Source organism: Lactuca serriola, chromosome 1 (genome assembly GCF_051521515.1).
Source record: "Lactuca serriola cultivar US96UC23 chromosome 1, Lser_US96UC23_V15, whole genome shotgun sequence".
NCBI lineage: Eukaryota > Viridiplantae > Streptophyta > Magnoliopsida > Asterales > Asteraceae > Lactuca > Lactuca serriola.
The window spans coordinates 74,718,682-74,740,373 of NC_136408.1; the positions used below are offsets into that span (position 1 = coordinate 74,718,682).

The window sequence follows — 21,692 nt, forward strand, 5'->3', positions numbered from 1 at the left end:
AGAAGAGTTATGGTGATTTTTTTCATTGAAGTCTTTGTGTTGTGGCTCTTCAAATTGGAATTCATCATCCTCTTTGTTAAAGTCACAAGGAAATTACGCATCCAAACAAATCATATGAGTTTGATTTGGATGTTTTCGTCCTTTATGTTACATATGTGATATGAGTATGAAATATGTACGTAACTAATTTGCATGTATTTGTGTGTAGTTTATTTTTAGTTTTTTAGAACTAGGAAGAAGAACAATGAGTAGAATCTTTTTTGTTTTATATGTATCTTAATTAAGGGTTGAGTAATTTTGAGAACCAAAAGATATACGAAAACAAATCTTTTCGTACTCATATGATGAGTTGATTGTGCATAAATTCTTTTTTGCTTTATATGTATCTTAGTTAATCACATTATTTGTATACTAAAAAAACATCATTTAGTGGAATATTTTAACAAAAATATTATTTCTAATAAATAATATTTCTAATATTTTATTATAATATTGTTAAAATTTTAATATTTTGTATATTATATTATTTCAATAAAAATATTAAATAAATTATATATTTATGAATAATATTTTCAACCATGATTTTTTTTTGTGATAAAATTAATGAAAGTTAATTTCAAATAATCTTATTTTATTTTAGTGATGGCTAGAAACACATTCGGTGTCTTTGAACATCTTCAACCCACACCTAAATTTTAATTTATTCTAATTTTTCTTCATTTTCATCCGATCCTACCTTATTTCTATAATATTTCTCTATATATTAATAGTATTCCCCAAAATATAAAACAATACTATTCATTTCTGAAAAAAATAGAGTTGAAGTTTTATTATCTAATAGTTGATGTTGCGATTTTTAGTAATATTAAAACAAAAATTTTTAGTCATGATTTTTGGGTCGTTACAAATGGGGCCTTGCCCCCTGCATCGGACTGAAATCCGACTAACTGCATCGGACCGAAGTCCGACTAACTGGGGCCTTGCCCCTGCATCGGACCGAAGTCCGAACTAACTGCTGAACATGGCATAACATAATAATAACTACTAGCATAAACACATATACTGCATACTGCATCGGACCGGAGTCCGGAACACATAACACAAAAACATGCTTGAATCACAAAGACATCAAGCACACTGAACTACTGCATCGGACCAAAGTCCGGAAACTACTGCTAACTAGACGGGTCGGCATTGTGGCCATAAACCCGTTCCTACTGGAGGGAAAACTCACCTAAGCTGTTGAACTCGGCCGATAACCCTCTGGCTGCTATCCGACGACTCTCCGAAATGTTGCTCCTCTAGCTCCCTGAGCTACCAATACCAGTAATAACACTTAGCCTAAACTAGACTCTAGAAGTCTAACTAAGTCAATTATGGTCAAAGTCAAAGTCCTGGTCAAAGTCAACCTTCCAGTTGACTCTACTTGCCGAGTCAACCCGTAAACTCGCCGAGTTCTTAAACTCATAATCCTTCAAAATACCACTCAACTCGCCGAGTCACCCCAAGACTCGTCGAGTTCAACGATCTCCGAGTCCCATCCTGACCAAACCCACCGAGTCACCACTCAACTCACTGATCTGCGTCTTAACCAGAGAAGATTGGGGTTCTACGACCAAACTCGCCGAGTCCAAGAACAGACTCGTCGAGTCCAAGGCAACCTTCAACAGACTCGCCGAGTTGTTCTTCCAACTCGTCGAGTTCCTGCCCTTCTTCATACAACTCGCCGAGTCCACCCATGTGACTCGCCGAGTCGCTTTAGTTCTTAATCCATACAGTGACTTTTTGAGCCATGCAAAGGCTCCAAACTGTAGATCCACACTTCTAAGGCCCACCCTTCACGTAAAGTTGCAAACTTTATGTGAAACCAAGGAGTTATAGGCTTGAAACACTCTAGGGATAGGGTTTGAGACAAACATGCTTCACCAATACACCAAAGACTGATACTTTATGGGTTTCTGGGCCAAGACAAACCTAGATATGAAGTTCTCTTTGCTCACCAAGGCACAATACACGAATTGGCCTTGGAAATGGCCCCAAAAATGATAAAATATAACTAGGAAAGGGGATCTAAATGAATAACAGCCAAGGTATGAGCTTCATACCTTCAAATGATCTGAAATATCACACCAACTCAGAATCTACTGCCAATTCTTGAATCACCAAAGGTTCCTTTCCTCATTCTAGCTTCAAAGCACCCAAAAATGGCAAAGAAAGCTTGAGAGCACTACAATGGAGGCTTAGGGTTTCGAGAGTAGGTAAAGGGAGTGATGGAGGTTGGGGTGGAGGCCTAAAATGATACTTAAATAGGGTGCCAAGTCCGAAAATTAGGGTTTCCCAACTCAGACCAGACTCGCCGAGTCAGTCTCCCTGGTTCGCCGAGTCGGTCACTTAATCCGCGACACGGGTCACGCTCCGACTCGTCGAGTTCCTCCTTGGACTCGACGAGTTGACTCCTTTGACTTAGGGCTTTTCTTTCCTTTCCTGGTCTTCCTGATTCTGGGTGATACATCTTTCCCCCACTTAAATTAGGCTTCTTCCTCAAAGCCTACTGCAGGATACGCTTCCGAACTAACCACTTGCACAAAAAATTCCGAATTCCTAAATAACTCAGGTCCTTCCAAACCCTACCACTGCACCCCTATTTAAAATAACTTCTCCTCGCGTGGCAGCCTTGCCAAAACTCCATGTCGACCACCGGCCTCAATGTCATTACCTAACAACCAAGTATCACCCGAGGATACTGTCCCCTTCCTGGCAGGAACACACTTTCATGACTTGCGAAAGTTATATACCACAATAATTCACTGGGTCCTCTTCTGGTGCCAAACTATCCTCCCTTTTTTCCATATTTGCCGATAACCCGAGCAACTCGCTAGTTTGGAACTCATTCTGTCCTCTTCATGAATCCATTCCTTTCATGCTAACTACCCCAGGTTCTCGCTAGAACAACAGAATCCACAGATCCACTTATCCCAGTGATTCACTTATACTTGGCCATAAATCAAATAATCGTGCTATGAGTGGCTTGCCACTCCACAAACTATCCATAAAAGTCCAAAATACCATCACCGCTGGAGACCCAAGACTTTCTGAAAACACTGAACTTCCTGAAAACACTGAACTGTCTGATCACTGACTGCCTGAAACACTGAACTGCTTGAACACTGACTGCCTGAAATACTAACTGTCTGAAACGCTGAACTGCCTGAAACACTGAACCGCCTGAAACACTAACCGCCTGAAACACTGAACTGCCTAAAACAGCATGTTGCTATATGGCTGCTTTCCTATATCTCTCAAGACCTTCCTGGTCTCAATTCCCTCGACAGTCATCTGAAATATTGGGTTCCAACCCGGCTGCGGAGCCAAAGGACTCCCTATTTTTGTCGTCTTACACGACTTCTGAACAAAACCCTTCTCTGGAACTAGTTACCATGTTACTAAGGCTCTAACATCTCCTGATCCAACCGATCGGGTTTGAGCGTCGAAACCTGATGTTACCAAATTGTGGCTAAACGTGACTGCTACCAGACCAATTGTACCCGAGGCATTCCATTGCTTCCTCGATCTCAAACTGTAGTGACATTCTTACAGTCTTATCACTGGCTCAACTAGGTCTAATCCATCCAGATAATTCTGAAATCCAATTCGTGGATTTCCACATCCTTACTGCTGTGCCCGATCTGGGAGCTAATGTTTCTTCCACATCCTAACAACGTACTCATGCTATCTACCAACCTGGTGGATGCTACGACTACACCCACATACCTACAACACTCTATCACTATCTGGCTGCTAGTGAATGCTACGGCTACACCCGCAGACCTACAACACTCTATCACTATCTGGCTGCTAGTGAATGCTACTGTAACGACCCAAAAATCACGACTAAAAATTTCTTTTAAAACATTACTAAAACCATATTTACAAAACTGTATCATAAGTCATAACATAATTTTTAGAGTATTAATTCAAAACATAATCTCATTATCAGAGTCAAACATTCCCAGGCTAACTGACTATGGTGTGTGCACTGCAATCTTCCCGAGCTCCTCTTTTGAAAAATGAGTACTTGAAACCAAAACTGAAAACCGTAAGCACGAAGCTTAGTGAGCTCCCCCAATCTACCACATACCATGCAATAACATATAAAGCACATACTGGGCCTTGCCCACTGCATCGGACCGAAGTCCGGACTAACTGGGGCCTTGCCCCCTGCATCGGACCAAAGTCCGGAACTAACTGAATATCACATAACATAAACATATCAACTAGCATGAACACAGATATACTGCATACTAAATCGGGCCGTAGCCGGGAACACATAACACATAAATCCTGTCTGAGCCACGAAGGCATCAAACATACTAACTACTGCATCATATCAAAATCCGGAAACTACTGCTAGCTAAATGGGCCGGCATTGTGGCCTTAGACCCGTTCCTACTGGAAGGAAACTCACCTGAACTGCTGAGCTCCGCCGATAGTCCTCTGGCTGCTGATCGACAATCCCCTGAGTCGTTGCTCCTCCAGCTCTCCGAGCTACCAATATCAATATGACACTTAATCTGATAGTCCTCTAAAAGTCAACAAGGTCAACTCTGGTCAAAGTCAAAGTCCTGGTCAAAGTCAACCTTCTAGGTCAACCCTACTCGCCGAGTCCACCTAATGACTCGCCGAGTTCATATGCTCAGGGTTTTTCTATTCGCGACTCGACTCGCCGAGTCAGTCCATGACTCGCCGAGTCCAACTATTTCCGAGTCCTGACCTGTCCAACTCGCTGAGTCTCCACCCGACTCACTAATTCGAATCTCAACTCGAAGGGATTGGGGTTTCGCGACCTGACTCGCCGAGTCCACTAATAGACTCGCTGAGTCCAAGGCAATCTTCAACCAACTCGTCGAGTTGTTCTTCCAACTCGCCGAGTTCATGCTTAACTTCATCCGACTCGACGAGTTATTCATCCCACTCGTCGAGTTCCTCCTCATCTTCATGCTACTCGCCGAGTCCACTCGAAGGACTCGCCGAGTCCATTCAGATCTACATACATGCAGAGGACTTTTGAGTCATGCATGGACTCCAAACTGTAGATCCACTCTTCTAAAGCCTATTCCTTACGTAAAGTGGCAAACTTTATGTGTAGCTAATGAGATCTAGGCTCAAATCACTATAAACTAGGGTTTGAGACAAAGGGGCTCAACAATCAACCCATAGACTGATGCTTTATGATTCTCCAGGCCAAGATACACATAGATCTGAAGTAGCAACTTCAGATCCGGGCTTCTAACTCGAAATGGTTCATAAACTTGTCCTAAAAGCCCCAAATCCCATGATAAAGGTTGATCTATATGCAAAAGAGGGAAGGTAGCGACTCATTACCTTCAAAAGCTCTGGAAGACCTCACCAACTCTGGATCTACTGCCAATTCTTGAATCCCCAATGTGTGCCTTCCTCCTTCTTCCTTCAAATCACCCAAATTGGCAAGAAAGCTTGATTGAGCAACAATGGAGGCTTAGGGTTTCTGGTTCTGGACTATAGGGCCGCAAATGAGCCCTAGGGAAGAGATTAAGATGCTTAAATAGGGTACCAAGTCCCGAAATTAGGGTTTCCCAACCCAGACCTGACTCGCCGAGTCCACTTGCCGACTCGCCGAGTCGGTCACTTGCTTTACACCCGGATCCCGCTCCGACTCGCCGAGTTCCTCCCTGGACTCGACGAGTCAACCCTCTTTAACTTAGGGTTTTTCCTTTCCTTTCTTGACCTTTCTAATTTCGGGTGTTACAGCTACGGCTACACCTGCAGACTTACAACACTCTAATACTATCTGGCTGCTAGTGAATGCTACGGATACACCCGCAGATTTACAACACTCTAATACTATCTGGTTGCTAGTGAATGCTACGGCTACACCCGTAGACTTACAACACTCAAATACTATCTGGATGCTAGTGAATGCTACGGCTACACCCGCAGACTTACAACACTCTAATACTATCTGGCTGCTAGTGAATGCTACGGCTACACCCGTAGACTTACAACACTTTAATACTATTTGGCTGCTAGTGAATGCTATGGCTACACCCGCAGACTTACAACACTATATCACTATCTGGCTGCTAGTGAATGCTACGGCTACACTCACAGACTTACAACACTGTAATACTATCTGACTCTATCACTAACTACCATTCCGAGGGCATCCCAACTTACTCGAGTCCTGTTGGCGATCCTCCAACCCGATTTCCCAAACCAACCCTCAGAAAAAAAATGCTACAACTGTCCCGTAGGCTTACATCCCTGCTACCTTAGTGTTCTGTCGAGATAATATACCGTTGGGTTTCCAAACCCAATCGCCCACTAATATCAATTACATGAACTCAACGTTGGGAAGTTCCCAAGCACCCAACTCCTGTACTTCTTTACCCACACAACCCATCAGACTGATTTCCCTTCCTTCTCAAAGATTACTAACCCTTTATAAGTTTATCATACTACCGCCCCGAATACTTGAAGGGTTCTCCCCCACTTCGATCTAGCTAATTCCTTTACAAATCATAGTTAAAAAAAGGATTTCCAATCCTTCCTATCATCTAACGGTTCGATTTGCTATCAACCACATTTACCTCTGTAGGCGCTCCAAATAACCCATTACTAGACTTGAACCATTCTTGCCAACTAATGAAGCACCTTTAAATCTCCGATTGCATTTGCTTCAGTGACTGCATACTGAGAACCTACGCTTAAGGGGGAAATGTCTTCGAACCGCAACCCTATCGTCCTCTAGTTACTTCGCTGGAAACTCCAGCTTACCACTGTTGGGGTTATAACAGGTCTATACTCGAATGACACCTTCTCGAAAGTAGTGAGACACTTCCAACCTTACATATACATGCTACAGTTACTGCATCCGAACTGACCTGCTTACGGGGAACGTCCTCAACTATCATTCTAGATTCCAAGGTATGCATATGGCATATGACTCAATCCCAAATAGGTAATATAATATTCCAATATAAGTACTTACTAAATCGGTGTAGTAACATAACAACAACATCATAAATCATAATTGACAGGAAGGTAAAAGATACGTACCCCCTACATCTAGTGCTACTCGAATCCTTGTTGAAATCAACCGAAATACTCTGCTCCGAGCCGTGGGCGCCCTTGCCCGACCCTGATGTCTGCTAGCGGTTCTCGAAGTCCCAAGGGCAGGAGCTGGCACCTGCCCTGCTGTATTCAAACTCGGATAGTGGGCCTTCTTGTTGCCCCTCTGAATACAACGGAAACATATCGGATCAATCCCCTGAGCGATGGTAGTAGTACAATCTCTGTTAAAATGATCAGTCTGGCCGCACTTGAAACAGCCAGGATCACCACCTCTGCTACTCCTACATGTACCCCCGTGCGTCCTGCCACACTTACCGCATCGGCTGCGGCCCTGGAAGTCTCCCGATCTCGAACTCGGCACTTTGGTTTTTTTGCCCGAACATGTGGACCACTGAACCTCATCTGGTTTTTTACACTATTTTTAGGATAAAATAAAAATGAATTGAAAATGGTCTAATACGATATCATGATTACTATCCTCTGCACTTATAATGTTTTCTTTTAATTTTTAAAGTATTTTATTTAGTAGTTATTATATAATATTTCCTAGATAACATTTTACTTATTGTCTGTTTAAGTTTAAGATAAAGACTATAAAAGTTATAAAATTAAAATAATTAACTATATCATAACTTTTACAACAATACCTTAAATAAATATTACTAAAAACTGAAACATAAAATATAAAAAGTGTTGTTAAAGATATATTATAAAACTTTTTAATTAATTTTTTTGAACCAACAAGTATGATATTAAAAAGCCAAACCTAGCAAGGTGCTAGGTAGGAACGGCAATAAGTTCGAGGATGAAGATTATTTTGATACGCTGGTTAAAGTTGCAAAAGCAGTAACATCGATAGAGATTTAAACGATGATGGATAAACCAGTCATTTCCAACAACTTCTTGTTATGAAATAAAACGTATTAAAGATAAAGTAACTCGCTTCAGTCTACAAAATGTATAACTTGATCATTTATATGAAATTATTTCAATGCATAATATGTATTAGTTTTTTCAAATGTTAGGGTAATATTTCTATAAACTGCATGTATAATGATTATTTTAAGATGTATTATAATTATAATATTATTTATTTAAGATTTTTTTTTCAATAAATAGGTTTTATACAAATTCATTATATACAAACAAGTTAATTTGTCATGGTTTTACGATAACATGACTTATATATATTTTTTAAAAGTTAATTAGTAAAAATATGTTTGACAATCTATGTAAGTTACAAAAATAAAATATAATAGAAATATATTTTTGAAATAAAATAAAATAGAGATGGAGATGAAACATTATTTATCTTATTTTTTTTTACACTATTTTTGGAGTAAAATAATAATTATTTGTTTACACTATTTTTAGGATAAAATAAAAATGAGTTGGAAATGGTTTAATACTATATTATGATTGCTATCCCCAGCACTTATATCGTTTTCTTTTAATTTTTGGAGTACTTTATTAAGTAGTTATTATATAATATTTTCTAGATAACATTTTACTTATTATTTGTTTAAGTTTATAATAAAGACTATAAAGGTTATAAAAATAAAATAATTAATTATAACATAACTTTTACAACAATACCTTAAATAAATATTACTGAAAACTGAAATACAAAATATTAAAATATAAAAGGTGTTGTTAAAGATATATTAGAAAACTTTTTAAATAAATATTTTTTAACCAACAAATATGATATTAAAAGTCAAACCTAGCAAGGTGCTAGGCAAGAGAAGATACAAAAACAACAATACAGCAACAATAAGAAACAAAAACAGACGTGATAAAGAAAAAAGACATATTACATAATAATAATAATAATAATAATAATAATAATAATAATACATGAATTAATAGCGACCATGTATAATGTAATTAATGTGTAAGATAATTTTAATGGTTAAAATAACTGAAAATAAAAAATTGTGTCAACAAAATGTTCTTTTAATAAAGAGTTTTCAATTAATACTAATATGATTAATATAGTAATGAATAAAGAAAAAGTAATCTTTGATGCATTTAATTGCACTAATGGCATTTAATACAAATATTTGTTAACATATATTGTTGTTAATTTATGATGGAATATCTCAGGTAGTCACCTATAAATCCTATAAATCTTGCTCCAAATATATCACAAACACATAATTTTGTAAACGGTCGTATGACTCATTGTTGAAGTCTTGAAGATAAAATACGAGCAAAGCAATGAAGCTTTTTAACATATATGGCTTTGCTACAGTTCTATTACTTGTCACAACATCAATTGCAACAACGACATCAACAAGTAATTTACATATATAATTTTCTTTTACTTGAATGTATTTTTTTTATAACATAAGTTATGTAATATATGTTGTCACTTGGTTTAGGTGATGGGAAAAAAGAGACGAAGATGGTAGTCCAGTTATGTGATGTGAATCTGACATGGACAACCGGTTGTTGGAAAGAAAAATGCAACAATTATTGTCATTTCTGGAGGAAGAAATACTCATGGGGAACATGTTCGGATGCTCAAACATGCAAGTGTCAATGGATTTGTTCATAATTTTTGAAGCTTATTAATGTTGGTATATTCGATTGCTATGAATAAAAATTAGTTATGCATGTGAAGTTTTAAAAGATTTGTGGTTGTTTCGATTGATTCTACTGAAAAGTTAGGGATCAAATAGTCATGACAAGTTTGATTGATCTATTTAAAATAAAATAGATCAATTTGAATCGTATTTATTATGAATAATGATAAAATGAACAATTAAAAAAATATCCAAAACGTAGAATGACAATGGGTATGTTTCGAGGTTTTAAAAGCCTTTAGGAACTTAAGTTTTTAGTTTGTTCGGTGGATACGTTTATTCGATGGAGTATTTGTCTTCTTTCGTGGGCATCTAACAAAACTCTCACATTTTTAATGACATTGTAGCTACATAGGTTTTTATTATTATTATTATTATTATTATTTTTTTTATATTTTTTTTTTTGGTTTCTAATAGGTAGAAAAAAAAATGCATTGGGGGTTCTTGGTTTTAACGGGTAAAAATGACTATTTCTAAACGGTAATAACAACCATATTGGTCTAATACGCATAAAAAAACCTTAGTGACCTAATACGGACAAACTGGAAACATTATTACCCTCCTAAGTCATTAACCCTAATTATTTAGAAAACATGCTTACTAATCAATGTGACTGATTTGTTTGACTGAAACTAGTTGCTTCCATTTAAACTTATCTCACAACCCTTTCAGAACTTCTAAGTCCAGAAACTCATATGATTGATGATCTTCATTACATAAATATGCAACATTTTATCAATAACTTCTTTTTTGTCATTTAAATGTTTACATGAACACATCCATATGTACAAAAACAAAATCTCACTTTGATACCTCCCATCAATGTCTACATTTGATAACGAATGGAAATGTAAAACCAACAGGGACTTGCAGATGATGCCTATTATCAATTATTTTATAAAAAGCAAAACCACAACATGAACTAAGAAATTGAAGTTGCACAATTAATCAAAATCAGCACATGAACAAACACATACAAACTATATACAACACATAAACGGAAGTTTATAAAGCATGAAACTTAATGACAGGGAAAGTAAAAAACTTAAATGAGACTTTATAGAAAGAAAGATCACTCTTGCCACAAATGGTTGAAGACATCAACAAGAAGATCAATCTGACCATAGAATCTACATGTTGTCTGATTATGACTTTAGTAGATGAACTACTGAAACGTAAGAATTGCAATTGAACTCTATTAGCATTTGAAAAGGGAATTAGGGTTAAAAAAAATTGGACCATTTCTTGATTTGTGTGTGTGTCATCCTTGCGCAGGGGCCATGCTAATCTTCTCTGTATCGTTCCAATTTTATCGGATGTCCCCAAAGGGACGACTAAGATGAAGAGCTTCACCATATAGAGGAGTAGCAGGTTATATGGGACGACGCGAGTTCTAAACGAAGTAGTTTACTGTTGATGGTCATATATTCTCAATGTCTTTAAAATTAGGGTTAATGACTTAGGAGGGTAATAAGGTTTCCAGTTTGTCCGTATTAGGTCACTAAGGTTTTTTTGTGCGTATTAGACCAATATGGTTGTTATTACCGTTTAGAAATAGTCATTTTTACCCGTTAAAACCGGTAAAATGACTATTTCTAAACGGTAATAACAACCATATTTGTCTAATACACAAAAAAAAAAAAAAAAAAAAAAAAAAAAAAAAACCTTAGTGACCTAATACGGACAAACTGGAAACCTTATTACTCTCCCAAGTCATTATCCCTAATTAAAACATAAGTTAGTGTTGCTCGTAATATATGTACGGAATTTGAAATTTTGACTCAGACTCAGATTTTACTTTGTTAAAACTAAAAACTTTGATAGGATTGAACTTGAGAGTTGAGAAATATTCTATTTTGAATGGCACATCAAATGTTTCATAAACATGTTCAAAATTTAAACTTGTTATATATGTACATTAACAAAGAAAAAAAAAACATTTTTAGAATTAATATCCGATACTTACTTATAATGAAAATGTTGTATTTATATTTATAATTTATGAAAGACAAAACTGCAAAAATGGTCCTTGTGGTTTCTTATTTTATGTGGTTATGGTCCAAACGTTTGAAAAGTTGCAGATTTGGTCCTTTTCAACAAGTTTTGTTGTGGTTTTGGTCCATCATCCGTTAAGTTCCTTAAAATGACAATTTTACCCCCAGGGACCATTTTCACAGTTTTGTCTTTTACTATACTATAAGGACCATTTTTGCATATATTCTTTTTTATTTTAATAAAGTATTATATATTAATAGATATTATTTTTAATATATAATATTATATATTAATAAATATTTTTTATTGGATTATTAATTTATTTTAGTTGGTTTTTTTTTAAAAAAAATTGTTGGAGTAATTCTTTTTTATTAAATTATTATATATCAATACATATAGTTTTTATTATATAATATTTATATCGTAATAAATATTATATTATTGGATTATTAATTTTTTAGTTAATTTTTATAATTTTTAAACATTTTTCATTGTATTATTACGTTTAATTTATTATTTTCTTCATATACTAAATGTTGTTTTATTGGATTATTAATTTATTTTAGCTAATTATTTTTTTTAATTTTTTTTTTGTCGAAGTAATTCTTTTTTATTGAATTATTATGTATCAGTACATATAGTTTTTAATATATAATATTTATATCATAATAAATATTATATTATGGGATTATTACATATTACGAAACAATATTTTATTGGATTATTAATTTCTTTTAGTTGACTCTTTTTATAATTTCATTTAGTTGGAACAATTCTTTTTTATTAGATTATTATATATCAACAAATATTATTTTTAATATATAATATTTACATCATAGTAAATAATACATTATTGGATTATTAATTATTGTAATTTTTTTTGAATTATTAATTTATTGAAATATTACTTTTAATTTATTATTTTTTTAATATAATAAATATTATCTTATTGGATTATTATTTTATTTTGAATGTATACTATTAACTGTTTTTAAATTTATTAGTTTCACCACAAAGTCGCCGAAATACGTAAAAGTGTCGATTATCATCGTCAAAAATTAGCAGGATCACCTCCAAACACCCTCATCGGAGGTTCCATAGATATTATACCCTATTCCACCCAGGGTTGTTGGTAGCCACCTGCGACAACCTCTTCATAATCCAATGGAATCCTTCATATCCCACATAATGCGCAACAAACCCCGATAACATTTATAAGTGGTGGTGGTGACCGAGTGATGGTGGTGGTATTTTCACAATGGTTTCTCATCATAAGCTAGATGAAATGAAAGTGTTTGGCAACGATCCTAACGATTTCGATGATGAGAGACCACGATTTTGCGTATCCCATGACTTTGTGGTGGAACCAATAAAATTTACAAGAACTACTATTATAATCCGATAAAATAATATTTAGTATATGAAGAAAATAATAAATTAAAAGTAATAATCCAACAAAAAGTAGTTTAAAAAAAACAAATTACAAAAATTAACTAGAAGATAATAATAATACAATAATATAATATTTATTATGATATAAATATTATATATTAAAAACTATATGTATTGATATACAATAATTCAATAAAAAATAATTACGTCGATTTTTTTTAAAAAGAATTAACTAAAATAAATTAATAATCCAATAAAACAATATTTAGTATATGAAGAAAATAATAAATTAAAAGAAATAATCCAATAAAAATAATTAAAAAAGAATTAAAAATATTAACTAAAAGAAATTAATAATCCAATAATATAATATTTATTATGATATAAATTATATATATTAAAAACTATATGTATTTATATATAATAGCTCAATAAAAAGAATTACTCAAAAAAAAAAAATTAAAAAAAAATCAACTATAGTCGTTCCCCCAAAAAAACAACTATAATAAACTAATAATCTCATAAAAAATTATTTATTAATATATAATATTATATATTAAAAATAATATTTATTAATATATAATACTTCAATAAAATAAAAAATAACTTATGCAAAAATGGTCCTTATGGTATGGTAAAAGACAAAACTGCAAAAATGGTCCCTGAGGGTAAAATTGTCATTTTAAAAAAGTTAACAGCCAACCAGTTAAACTTAACGGATGAGGGACCAAAACCACAATAAAACTTATTGAAAAGGACTAAATCTGTAACTTTTCAAACGTTTTGACCATAACCACATAAAATAAAAAATCAGGGACCATTTTTGCAATTTTGTTTTTATGAAATTATGAATGTGTTGTGTTCCAAATTCCAATCATTATGAATCGTAGACCTTAGACTCACGATCTAAAATTAGAAACTAACCAAAGGATGGATGTTGATCCCGCAAGAATCTCTAGCCCAAACAAATTTCAATTCTCAATTCATATTTACACTTACCATTTTCCTAAATTAATCATCTCAAATCTAATAAATGTTCTTCATTTCTTCTTTTATCAATCCTTCCATTCACAACATAATCTAACGAATTTCCAGAAATATGAGAGAGATTGTAAGCATACACATCGGCCAAGCCGGAATTCAGGTCGGCAATTCCTGCTGGGAGCTTTATTGCCTCGAACACGAGATTCAACCCGATGGCTTCATGACCAGGTTTCTCGTTTTTCTTCAAAATCATCAAATCTGTTGATACACAGAAACTAAAATCAACGATTTCCGTGATCATAAAATTAGGCTTTCTTACTGTATTTGTATAGATTGATTCGATTTGTTATTTCTTTTTCTAAATCGATGAATGTATCCTTGAAATCCATGGGTATCATATGTTAATTTGTGTTTAAAATTAGGGTTTGTTACTGAATTTTTTGTGAGATTATTGGCAGCGGTGAGTCGCAGCATAGCACAGGCGACGATTCGTTCAACACGTTCTTCAGCGAAACAAGTTCTGGAAAAAACGTTCCGAGAGCTGTATTTGTGGATCTGGAACCGACTGTGATTGATGAAATCCGCTCCGGTAGCTACCGGCAACTCTTCCACCCTGAACAACTTATTACCGGCAAGGAGGACGCCGCTAATAATTTCGCCAGAGGACATTATACAGGTAACTCTTTATCCGTTCCTACTATTTCAAATATACGTTTACTCCCTCCCTCCCATGTTAATATTAATAGTGCATGTTTCTTTTTTGGTTTGTCCCAAAATAATTGTCTATTTTTAAAAATAAATATGTCTTTTACCATAATACCCCTCATTATTAGTTAAATTACCATAAAGTTAAATGCAACTACCATAGAATTAAATGCAACAGAAGGGTAAGACTGTCATTTTCTTTAATAAAGTTAATGGTAATTAATGTTTTCTTAAACTGTGTGTTTTTTGTCTGTGGACTATTATTTTGGGACGGAGGGAATATCATGGAAGAAAAAAGTTTTTTTTTTTTTAATTTATTTATGTCACTTTAATGATACAACAAAAAATTTAAAGATTCATTATTTTGATTGAAGTGGATTTTTATTTTTATTAGTAACTGAAAATATTGTTTTATTATAACATATTCAGTTATTTGGATTTTGGATGTATGAGCTTATGGTTGATTCTATTGATTTTTTTTTTAATTTTGGTCATAAAAAACTCTTTTGTAGTTATTTTTTTTAATTTGTTGACCTTTGTCATAATAATAATATTGTCAATGTTCCAACAAAACTATATTTTTTCAACCAAAATTGTAAAAATGCTATTCGGAACCAAAAATAATCATTATCTTACAAAAATCTCAAAAGATGACCACATTTAAAAAAAAAAAAAAAAAAAAAAAAAAAAAAAATTGTATTCTAGTACCAAAAATGTAATTTATTCTATACAAAAAATATATGGACACTCATTACACTTTTACAAACAACTAAACATGATAATGAAATATAAGCATTGATTTCAGTCATATGTAATTCAAATCCATCCAACCAAGAAGACATTGAATCAACGTGAAAACAAAGTGTTCAAATTAATCACAATTATGACATAATTGATCAATGTGAAAACAAATTTGTTTGCAGTGGGAAAAGAACTTGTTGATCTATGTCTCGATCGAGTTCGAAAGTTAGCAGACAACTGCACCGGTCTGCAAGGATTTATGGTTTTCAATGCAGTGGGTGGTGGGACCGGTTCGGGTTTGGGGTCATTACTTCTAGAACGTTTATCCGTTGAATATGGCAAAAAACCCAAACTCGGTTTCTCAATCTTTCCATCTCCCCAAGTTTCAACTGCAGTTGTCGAGCCTTTTAACAGTGTGTTATCAACTCACTCACTACTCGAACATACAGACGTTGTTGCATTACTTGACAATGAAGCAATATATGATATTTGTAGGCGAGCATTGGACATCGAAAGGCCATCTTACACGAATTTAAACCGTTTGATTTCTCAAATAATTTCATCATTGACTACTTCATTAAGGTTCGATGGTGCAATTAATGTTGATATTACAGAGTTTCAAACGAATCTGGTTCCGTATCCTAGGATACATTTTATGCTTTCTTCATATGCACCCGTGATCTCAGCTGTCAGGGCCCACCATGAGCATAACACAGTGTCTGAGATCACGACTGCGGTGTTTGAGCCATCTAATATGATGGCTAAATGTGACCCAAGACATGGGAAATATATGGCGTGTTGTTTGATGTATCGTGGTGAAGTGGTCCCGAAAGATGTTAACACTGCTGTGGGGTCCATCAAGAACAAACGTACTGTTCAGTTTGTAGACTGGTAAGTTTTTTTTTTCGTATTAACTATTAACTATTTAAAGCAAAAAACAAGCGCATTAAATGAAAAAAATTAAGCAATATAACAATATTCTTGATTTTTATTTCTATACGTAAATTGTGATTATTTTATTATTATTTTAAGGTGCCCAACGGGTTTCAAGTGTGGAATCAACTACCAGGCACCGACAGTGGTTCCTGGCGGTGATCTTGCAAAGACAAGGCGGGCAGTGGCTATGATAAGCAACAACACGGCAGTGGCTGAAGTGTTCAACCGGATTGACCATAAGTTTGACCTTATGTTTGCAAAAAGAGCCTTTGTGCATTGGTATGTGGGTGAAGGCATGGAAGAAGGTGAGTTTTCAGAAGCACGTGAGGATCTTGCTGCTCTTGAGAAAGATTATGAAGAAGTTGGTCAAGATGCCGAGGAGGAAGGAGGAGAGGAAGAAGAGGAGTAATCATCCCATGTGGCCCCCACCTTTCAAAACTATATATATTGTATTTGTTGATTAAATTTTATATTTTAGAGTTCAAATATGCACAAAATATAAATCAAGTTCTAACATTGTATTCTTTTTTCCCACGAGTAATGTGGCTGATGAGTAATGATGTTTGTCTCCATATCATGTTGTATACATAAAATCTATTGTTTTTTTAGACTTAATATATTTATTTTCTATAAAGAATGAGAAAAAAAAAAGAGTACAGATAGGCAAAGTGTAGGTGTGATTAGGACTTAAAAGAGAGACTAAAGGCTCTTAATCATCATTCAACAAAAATAGAAGTATGTGCCCTTCCCACCATGAAGTCTTGAGTTCTCATTTGTTGGTGTCATCCCTCGCCACCATCGTCTGTGTCTTTGTGTGACATTATCATCGAAGCCTCCTTCATAACCATCGATATGCCTCTCTCACCAACCATCGCCATCTTCGTCTTCAGGGATTGATTGATTCAAGTTTCCAATCCTCATTGTGCTCAATCAATCACCCGGATGTTCCAATTTCTTCTCTTTAAACCCTTTTACCTATAGTTTTGGTGGTGATTTGCGGTAGATATCTCATTTTCTCACCGTTTGTTGAGTTTCTTCTTTCTTTGACCTCAAATATGTATGGTTTGTTAAATTTGAATCAGTAATCACAAGTTTTTGGTTTTTGGGATGCTTTATAACACTTCTTGTTTTACTTATATGTTATATTATACTGTTTTATTGCACTGCAAATCTTTTCATTTATCTAGTTCTTACAATAGTTAGGTTCTTAGCAGGCCAGCCCAAGGGGAGTTCAGAAGGTGCATTTGCCTTTAAACAGGGCTCATTCTTCTTTAGGGGCCAGCTTGTTTATCCACTTTGATACGGGTCATTTAGGCCGAAGTCTCATTAGGTTAATCTTGAAATTGGAAAACAGGAATGTAGCTTGAGTTTCTTGATGAGCAATTGCCAAATGGTAATACACATGAAACTAATGGCAACGATTCACATCCTTGATAAGTGACTAACCGGTAATCATCTCGGTCTAAATGCCTCATACTCTCATTTGGATTTAAGAATCACAATCGCAATCCAAAATTTATAGTCATAATCACGAATTCAGAAACCTTGTTCTCGGTTCTTGTCTTTACCCTTCAACCTTAAAAAGATACAATCATCTGCTTTTATCTTTGACTCTTCTAATCTTCTTTAATATTAATCAAAATTCAACTGAGTAGTCTTTTTTAAATCACTAAATAGTTATGTTTCTATTCTAATTTCTTTCTCTAATTCAATGGTTCTAAATTATAATTGACTAATTTCTAAATTATTTCTCTCTAATGAAGATTTTTACATTTCAGGCTTGGTTACTCAAGAGCAGAATTTTACTTTACATTAAGAATTTGCGATATTTATCAGTTAACTTGCCTTCTGGATTTAGCAATTAGCGATTCGCATGCCTTCTGGAATTAAAAATAAAAATAAAAATGAAGCAAGTTTATATTTTGTATAATTTTTGAAGTGAAATTGTCATAAAAGAATATTACGAGAAGAAATAAAAAAACTAGAAAATTAGTTTTATATTTTTATAACTTATAAAATCTAGGGCCTACTTAATAACATGGCCGGCATAGTTCATAATTTGGGAATCAAACTTAAAAACAAGGTTTCCTTGTCATGCCTCGGTTGGACTGAACTGAGACCAGTTATTAAGTTTATCCATGTTCGTTTAGGGTTTTAGCCGGATCGGTGCCAAAGGTTTCAGGCCCCACAGATACACTTTTAATGAACTTTTCTTCTGCATGATTATTGTAGTTTATCTTCGCAGCTAAATACAAACCAAGAAGAATTCGAAGATCATTTGTAGTTGAGGAATTGGATGATAATGTCTTGTTGGATTTCAAACTGGTTTCTTTGTTATGTTTTAGTACGATTGTGAACTTGATTGTCGGTGAATAATTGTAATGTGTTTTCTTTTTTGTATTGAAACTAGAGTACATTGTTTTTTAAGCACACTTTGTTGATATTACACATCGGACATGTGAAAATGGATGAACAAATTATAAAATCTAGTAATTTTATAATTATTCAGCATATTGGTTGGGGTATTTTATCAAAAAGAAACATTTCTTTCAGCAGAAACTACTTTAGAAGGGTAAATGGTTATTTTTATCAACAAAACATGTTTTCATTCATTCAGAGCCTTATAATCATTCATGCTACAGAACCATTCATGTTGCCAAATAGGTAAGTCGAAGAAACAACCCAAAGTTTGGTTTGAAATAATATTTTAAACAACATAACAAAATTATGCAACATAAAAGAAGCAAAATCTCTAACATATAGTAATTGATTAAGCATGAAGCAAAAAAATACATAAAATCTAATGCAAGATCCATGATTAAACACTTGTTTTCATAGTTTTTTTCCTGATAAAAATGTGAATAACACTAACCAGAAAGAGTATGATGATGACGATGATAATACTTCCTCAACGATTGGCCTTGGCAACTCTCTCAATCTCATCTTTCTTCTTAATCGCATAGCTACAACAAGAAAAGATAAACAATGAATACATAAAATAAAGATAAAATAACTAAAAAGTAATTTTTTGTTCGGGGGATTCAAATACTCGATACATACCTGTTTGAAGAGCCCTTAGCAGCATTGATGAGCTCATCAGCAAGACACTCAGCAATGGTCTTGACATTTCTGAAAGCACTCTCGCGTGCACCGGTGGTAAGAAGATAGATAGCTTGATTCACACGTCTTAGAGGTGAGATATCAACAGCTTGACGCCTCACAACACCAGCAGAACCGATTCTTGTGGCATCTTCTCTTGGTCCACTGAACATCATCAGTTACAATCAATCAAAAACCATGAATATGTAAGAACGGTTGAAAAGAAGTAGAGTGAAACAGTAGAAGGTGATTGATTGTGTACCTGTTGATGACAGCATCAACGATGATTTGAATGGGATTAGCATCGGTTAACAGATGGATGATTTCCATTGCGTGTTTGACAATGCGAACAGCCATAAGCTTTTTACCATTGTTTCTCCCGTGCATCATGAGAGAGTTGGTTAATCGTTCAACGATTGGGCATTGAGCCTTCCTGAACCTCCTTGCTTGGTACCTTCCAGCTGTGTGAGGCATGTAAATTGGGTGCTTTGATGCGGTAGCAGTGATGTAATCCTCAACAGAAAGATCAGGAACCTGTTCACATGACATAGTTAACTCGCATAAGATTTCTAAACCAACCAGATCGAGATTGAAATTCATGAGCTCGAAGTACACTACGATGAGCTTAACACGACACAACCGGTGAAGAAATTAAAATGAATCGATGATACTTAAGCAGTTTACACACACGAATATCTATTGAAGCAGGTGAATTTGGCTTAATCGGTTAAGAAGATAACCTGAACGTCGTCGTAAGTCCAGCGGTTAAAGAGCAGGACCTCGCTGCGAGCCTTCCCGTCTTCAACAATAGGTGCGACGACCTCCATTGCTTACGATTCTTACTCAAACTGTAAAGCAAAAGCCTTCGTGATTAGTGTGTTAACATGAACACGAAAAATACTTAATTAACTCGATAAAAATGGAACAAATTTGGTGAAACGTGTTGTCGTAGGTACATGGATTAAACAGATCGAAGGGAAAGAGTTAGCAAACCTAGAATCCGGGTGTGAGGAACAAAGCTGCTGGTTCTAACCTAAGCTCCGCTTCAGACGACGAAAGGGGTGATAAAACCCTAATTGCTTGTATATAGTATGCTTATGGTCAGTGAAGGCTTGATTATTGGGCTTGACTTGTAGGCCCAATCACATGGCTTTTAGATGGAGATCAATAGAGCATTCCATATAGTAGTAGACAGTAGTAGAGTTGAATTTCCGTTGGGCTTGCGAAAAAAATTAAACTAGTTTTATGGTGATTCAAGTATGGTGGTAATATGGAACACCGATCGATATGTAAAAAAACGGATAGGGTGTTCGTTTGGATGGATTGGTTCGATCTGATCTAATTAATTAAATCCAAATTGATTTCGGTTTTCAAAATATGGATCCAAATAATCCAAACTAAATTCAAATCCGATCCGATCTAATCCAATTACAATTCGGTTGGATCGGTTTTATAATTCGGTTTTTAAAAACTATAACATTTTAAAAGGACACAGAAGTATAATATGATCCAATTTTACAGAAAACGCAAAAACAAATTATTTACTTGTGATTTAAAATTTATAAACAACCACTAAGAAGGCATATTATAGTTTGTTATTTAATACATAAAAAACTTTTGAGTGAAAGTACATATTAATGTCTTTTATTAGATAAAACTTTTTGAACTTATTTAAAAAAAATTATAAAATTAATAAATAATTATAGATATACTGAAAATAAATACATAACAAATTGTTATTCGGTTCTCATTTTATAAACCAAAACCAATCCGAAATCCAAAATAATAATTCGGTTTTGTTGAAAACCAATCCAAAAATCCGAATATCCGAACCAAATAGTCCAATCCAAATTGTCCAATTGGACAATTCAGTTTTATCCAAATAGTGAACGGCCCTACAAACGGGTTTAAACTATATTATAAATTGGCCTGTCTTACTCCTATAATAAATACATTGTGTTTGGATTGGTATGTATGCTTACACGTCAACCCATCAACCCGATAAACTATATTAGCTTCAAAAACATATCTACTGATAACCGATTTGAGATGACAATTCTCCCAAGAATAAAGACAATAAGAGTTTAAATAACTTTTTATGTTTTTTCATATCCTCAAAAAGCAAATTAAAATCAATATAAA

The 21,692-nt window shown here is 34.4% G+C and overlaps 2 protein-coding genes and 1 non-coding gene across 4 annotated transcripts; 1 reads left to right on the forward strand and 2 right to left on the reverse strand.

Moving 5' to 3' along the window:
• Positions 1-10,925: 10,925 nt before the first annotated feature.
• Positions 10,926-11,030, reverse strand: LOC145080617 (U6 spliceosomal RNA). Its single transcript, XR_013695216.1, has one exon. It is a non-coding gene; the product is annotated as a U6 spliceosomal RNA (small nuclear RNA).
• Positions 11,031-13,976: 2,946 nt separating this feature from the next.
• On the forward strand, positions 13,977-17,023 carry LOC145092553 (tubulin alpha-5 chain-like). Of its 2 annotated transcripts, XM_079030508.1 has the most exons (5): positions 13,977-14,297; positions 14,528-14,745; positions 15,698-16,406; positions 16,548-16,668; positions 16,754-17,023. In XM_079030508.1, the coding sequence occupies exons 1-5, from the start codon at positions 14,185-14,187 to the stop codon at positions 16,913-16,915; spliced, it is 1,323 nt and encodes a 440-aa protein (XP_078886634.1). In that variant the 5' UTR covers positions 13,977-14,184; the 3' UTR covers positions 16,916-17,023. The 2 variants fall into 2 exon arrangements, with proteins under 2 accessions (XP_078886634.1, XP_078886627.1); XM_079030501.1 differs by having other exon boundaries at positions 16,548-17,023.
• A 2,168-nt stretch (positions 17,024-19,191) lies between these two features.
• LOC145092569 (small ribosomal subunit protein uS7) lies at positions 19,192-20,698 on the reverse strand. The gene is made up of 5 exons (XM_079030520.1): positions 20,544-20,698; positions 20,291-20,398; positions 19,813-20,084; positions 19,512-19,715; positions 19,192-19,414 (listed from the first exon to the last, which is right to left on the reverse strand). Exons 2-5 carry the CDS (start codon positions 20,375-20,377, stop codon positions 19,360-19,362), a joined length of 618 nt encoding a protein of 205 aa, XP_078886646.1. The 5' UTR covers positions 20,378-20,398; positions 20,544-20,698; the 3' UTR covers positions 19,192-19,359.
• Between the last annotated feature and the right edge of the window lie 994 nt (positions 20,699-21,692).

Bases quoted from the DNA above. Each gene is read 5' to 3' on its own strand.
- LOC145092553 (XM_079030501.1), top strand. From the start codon at position 14,185: ATGAGAGAGATTGTAAGCATACACATCGGCCAAGCCGGAATTCAGGTC. The intron at 14,298-14,527 runs GTTTCTCGTTTT...GATTATTGGCAG, and splicing joins CCCGATGGCTTCATGACCAG to CGGTGAGTCGCAGCATAGCA. The intron at 16,407-16,547 runs GTAAGTTTTTTT...TATTATTTTAAG, and splicing joins ACTGTTCAGTTTGTAGACTG to GTGCCCAACGGGTTTCAAGT.
- LOC145092569 (XM_079030520.1), bottom strand. From the start codon at position 20,377: ATGGAGGTCGTCGCACCTATTGTTGAAGACGGGAAGGCTCGCAGCGAG. The intron at 20,085-20,290 runs GTTATCTTCTTA...TCATGTGAACAG, and splicing joins GGACTTACGACGACGTTCAG to GTTCCTGATCTTTCTGTTGA. The intron at 19,716-19,812 runs GTACACAATCAA...GATGATGTTCAG, and splicing joins GTTGATGCTGTCATCAACAG to TGGACCAAGAGAAGATGCCA.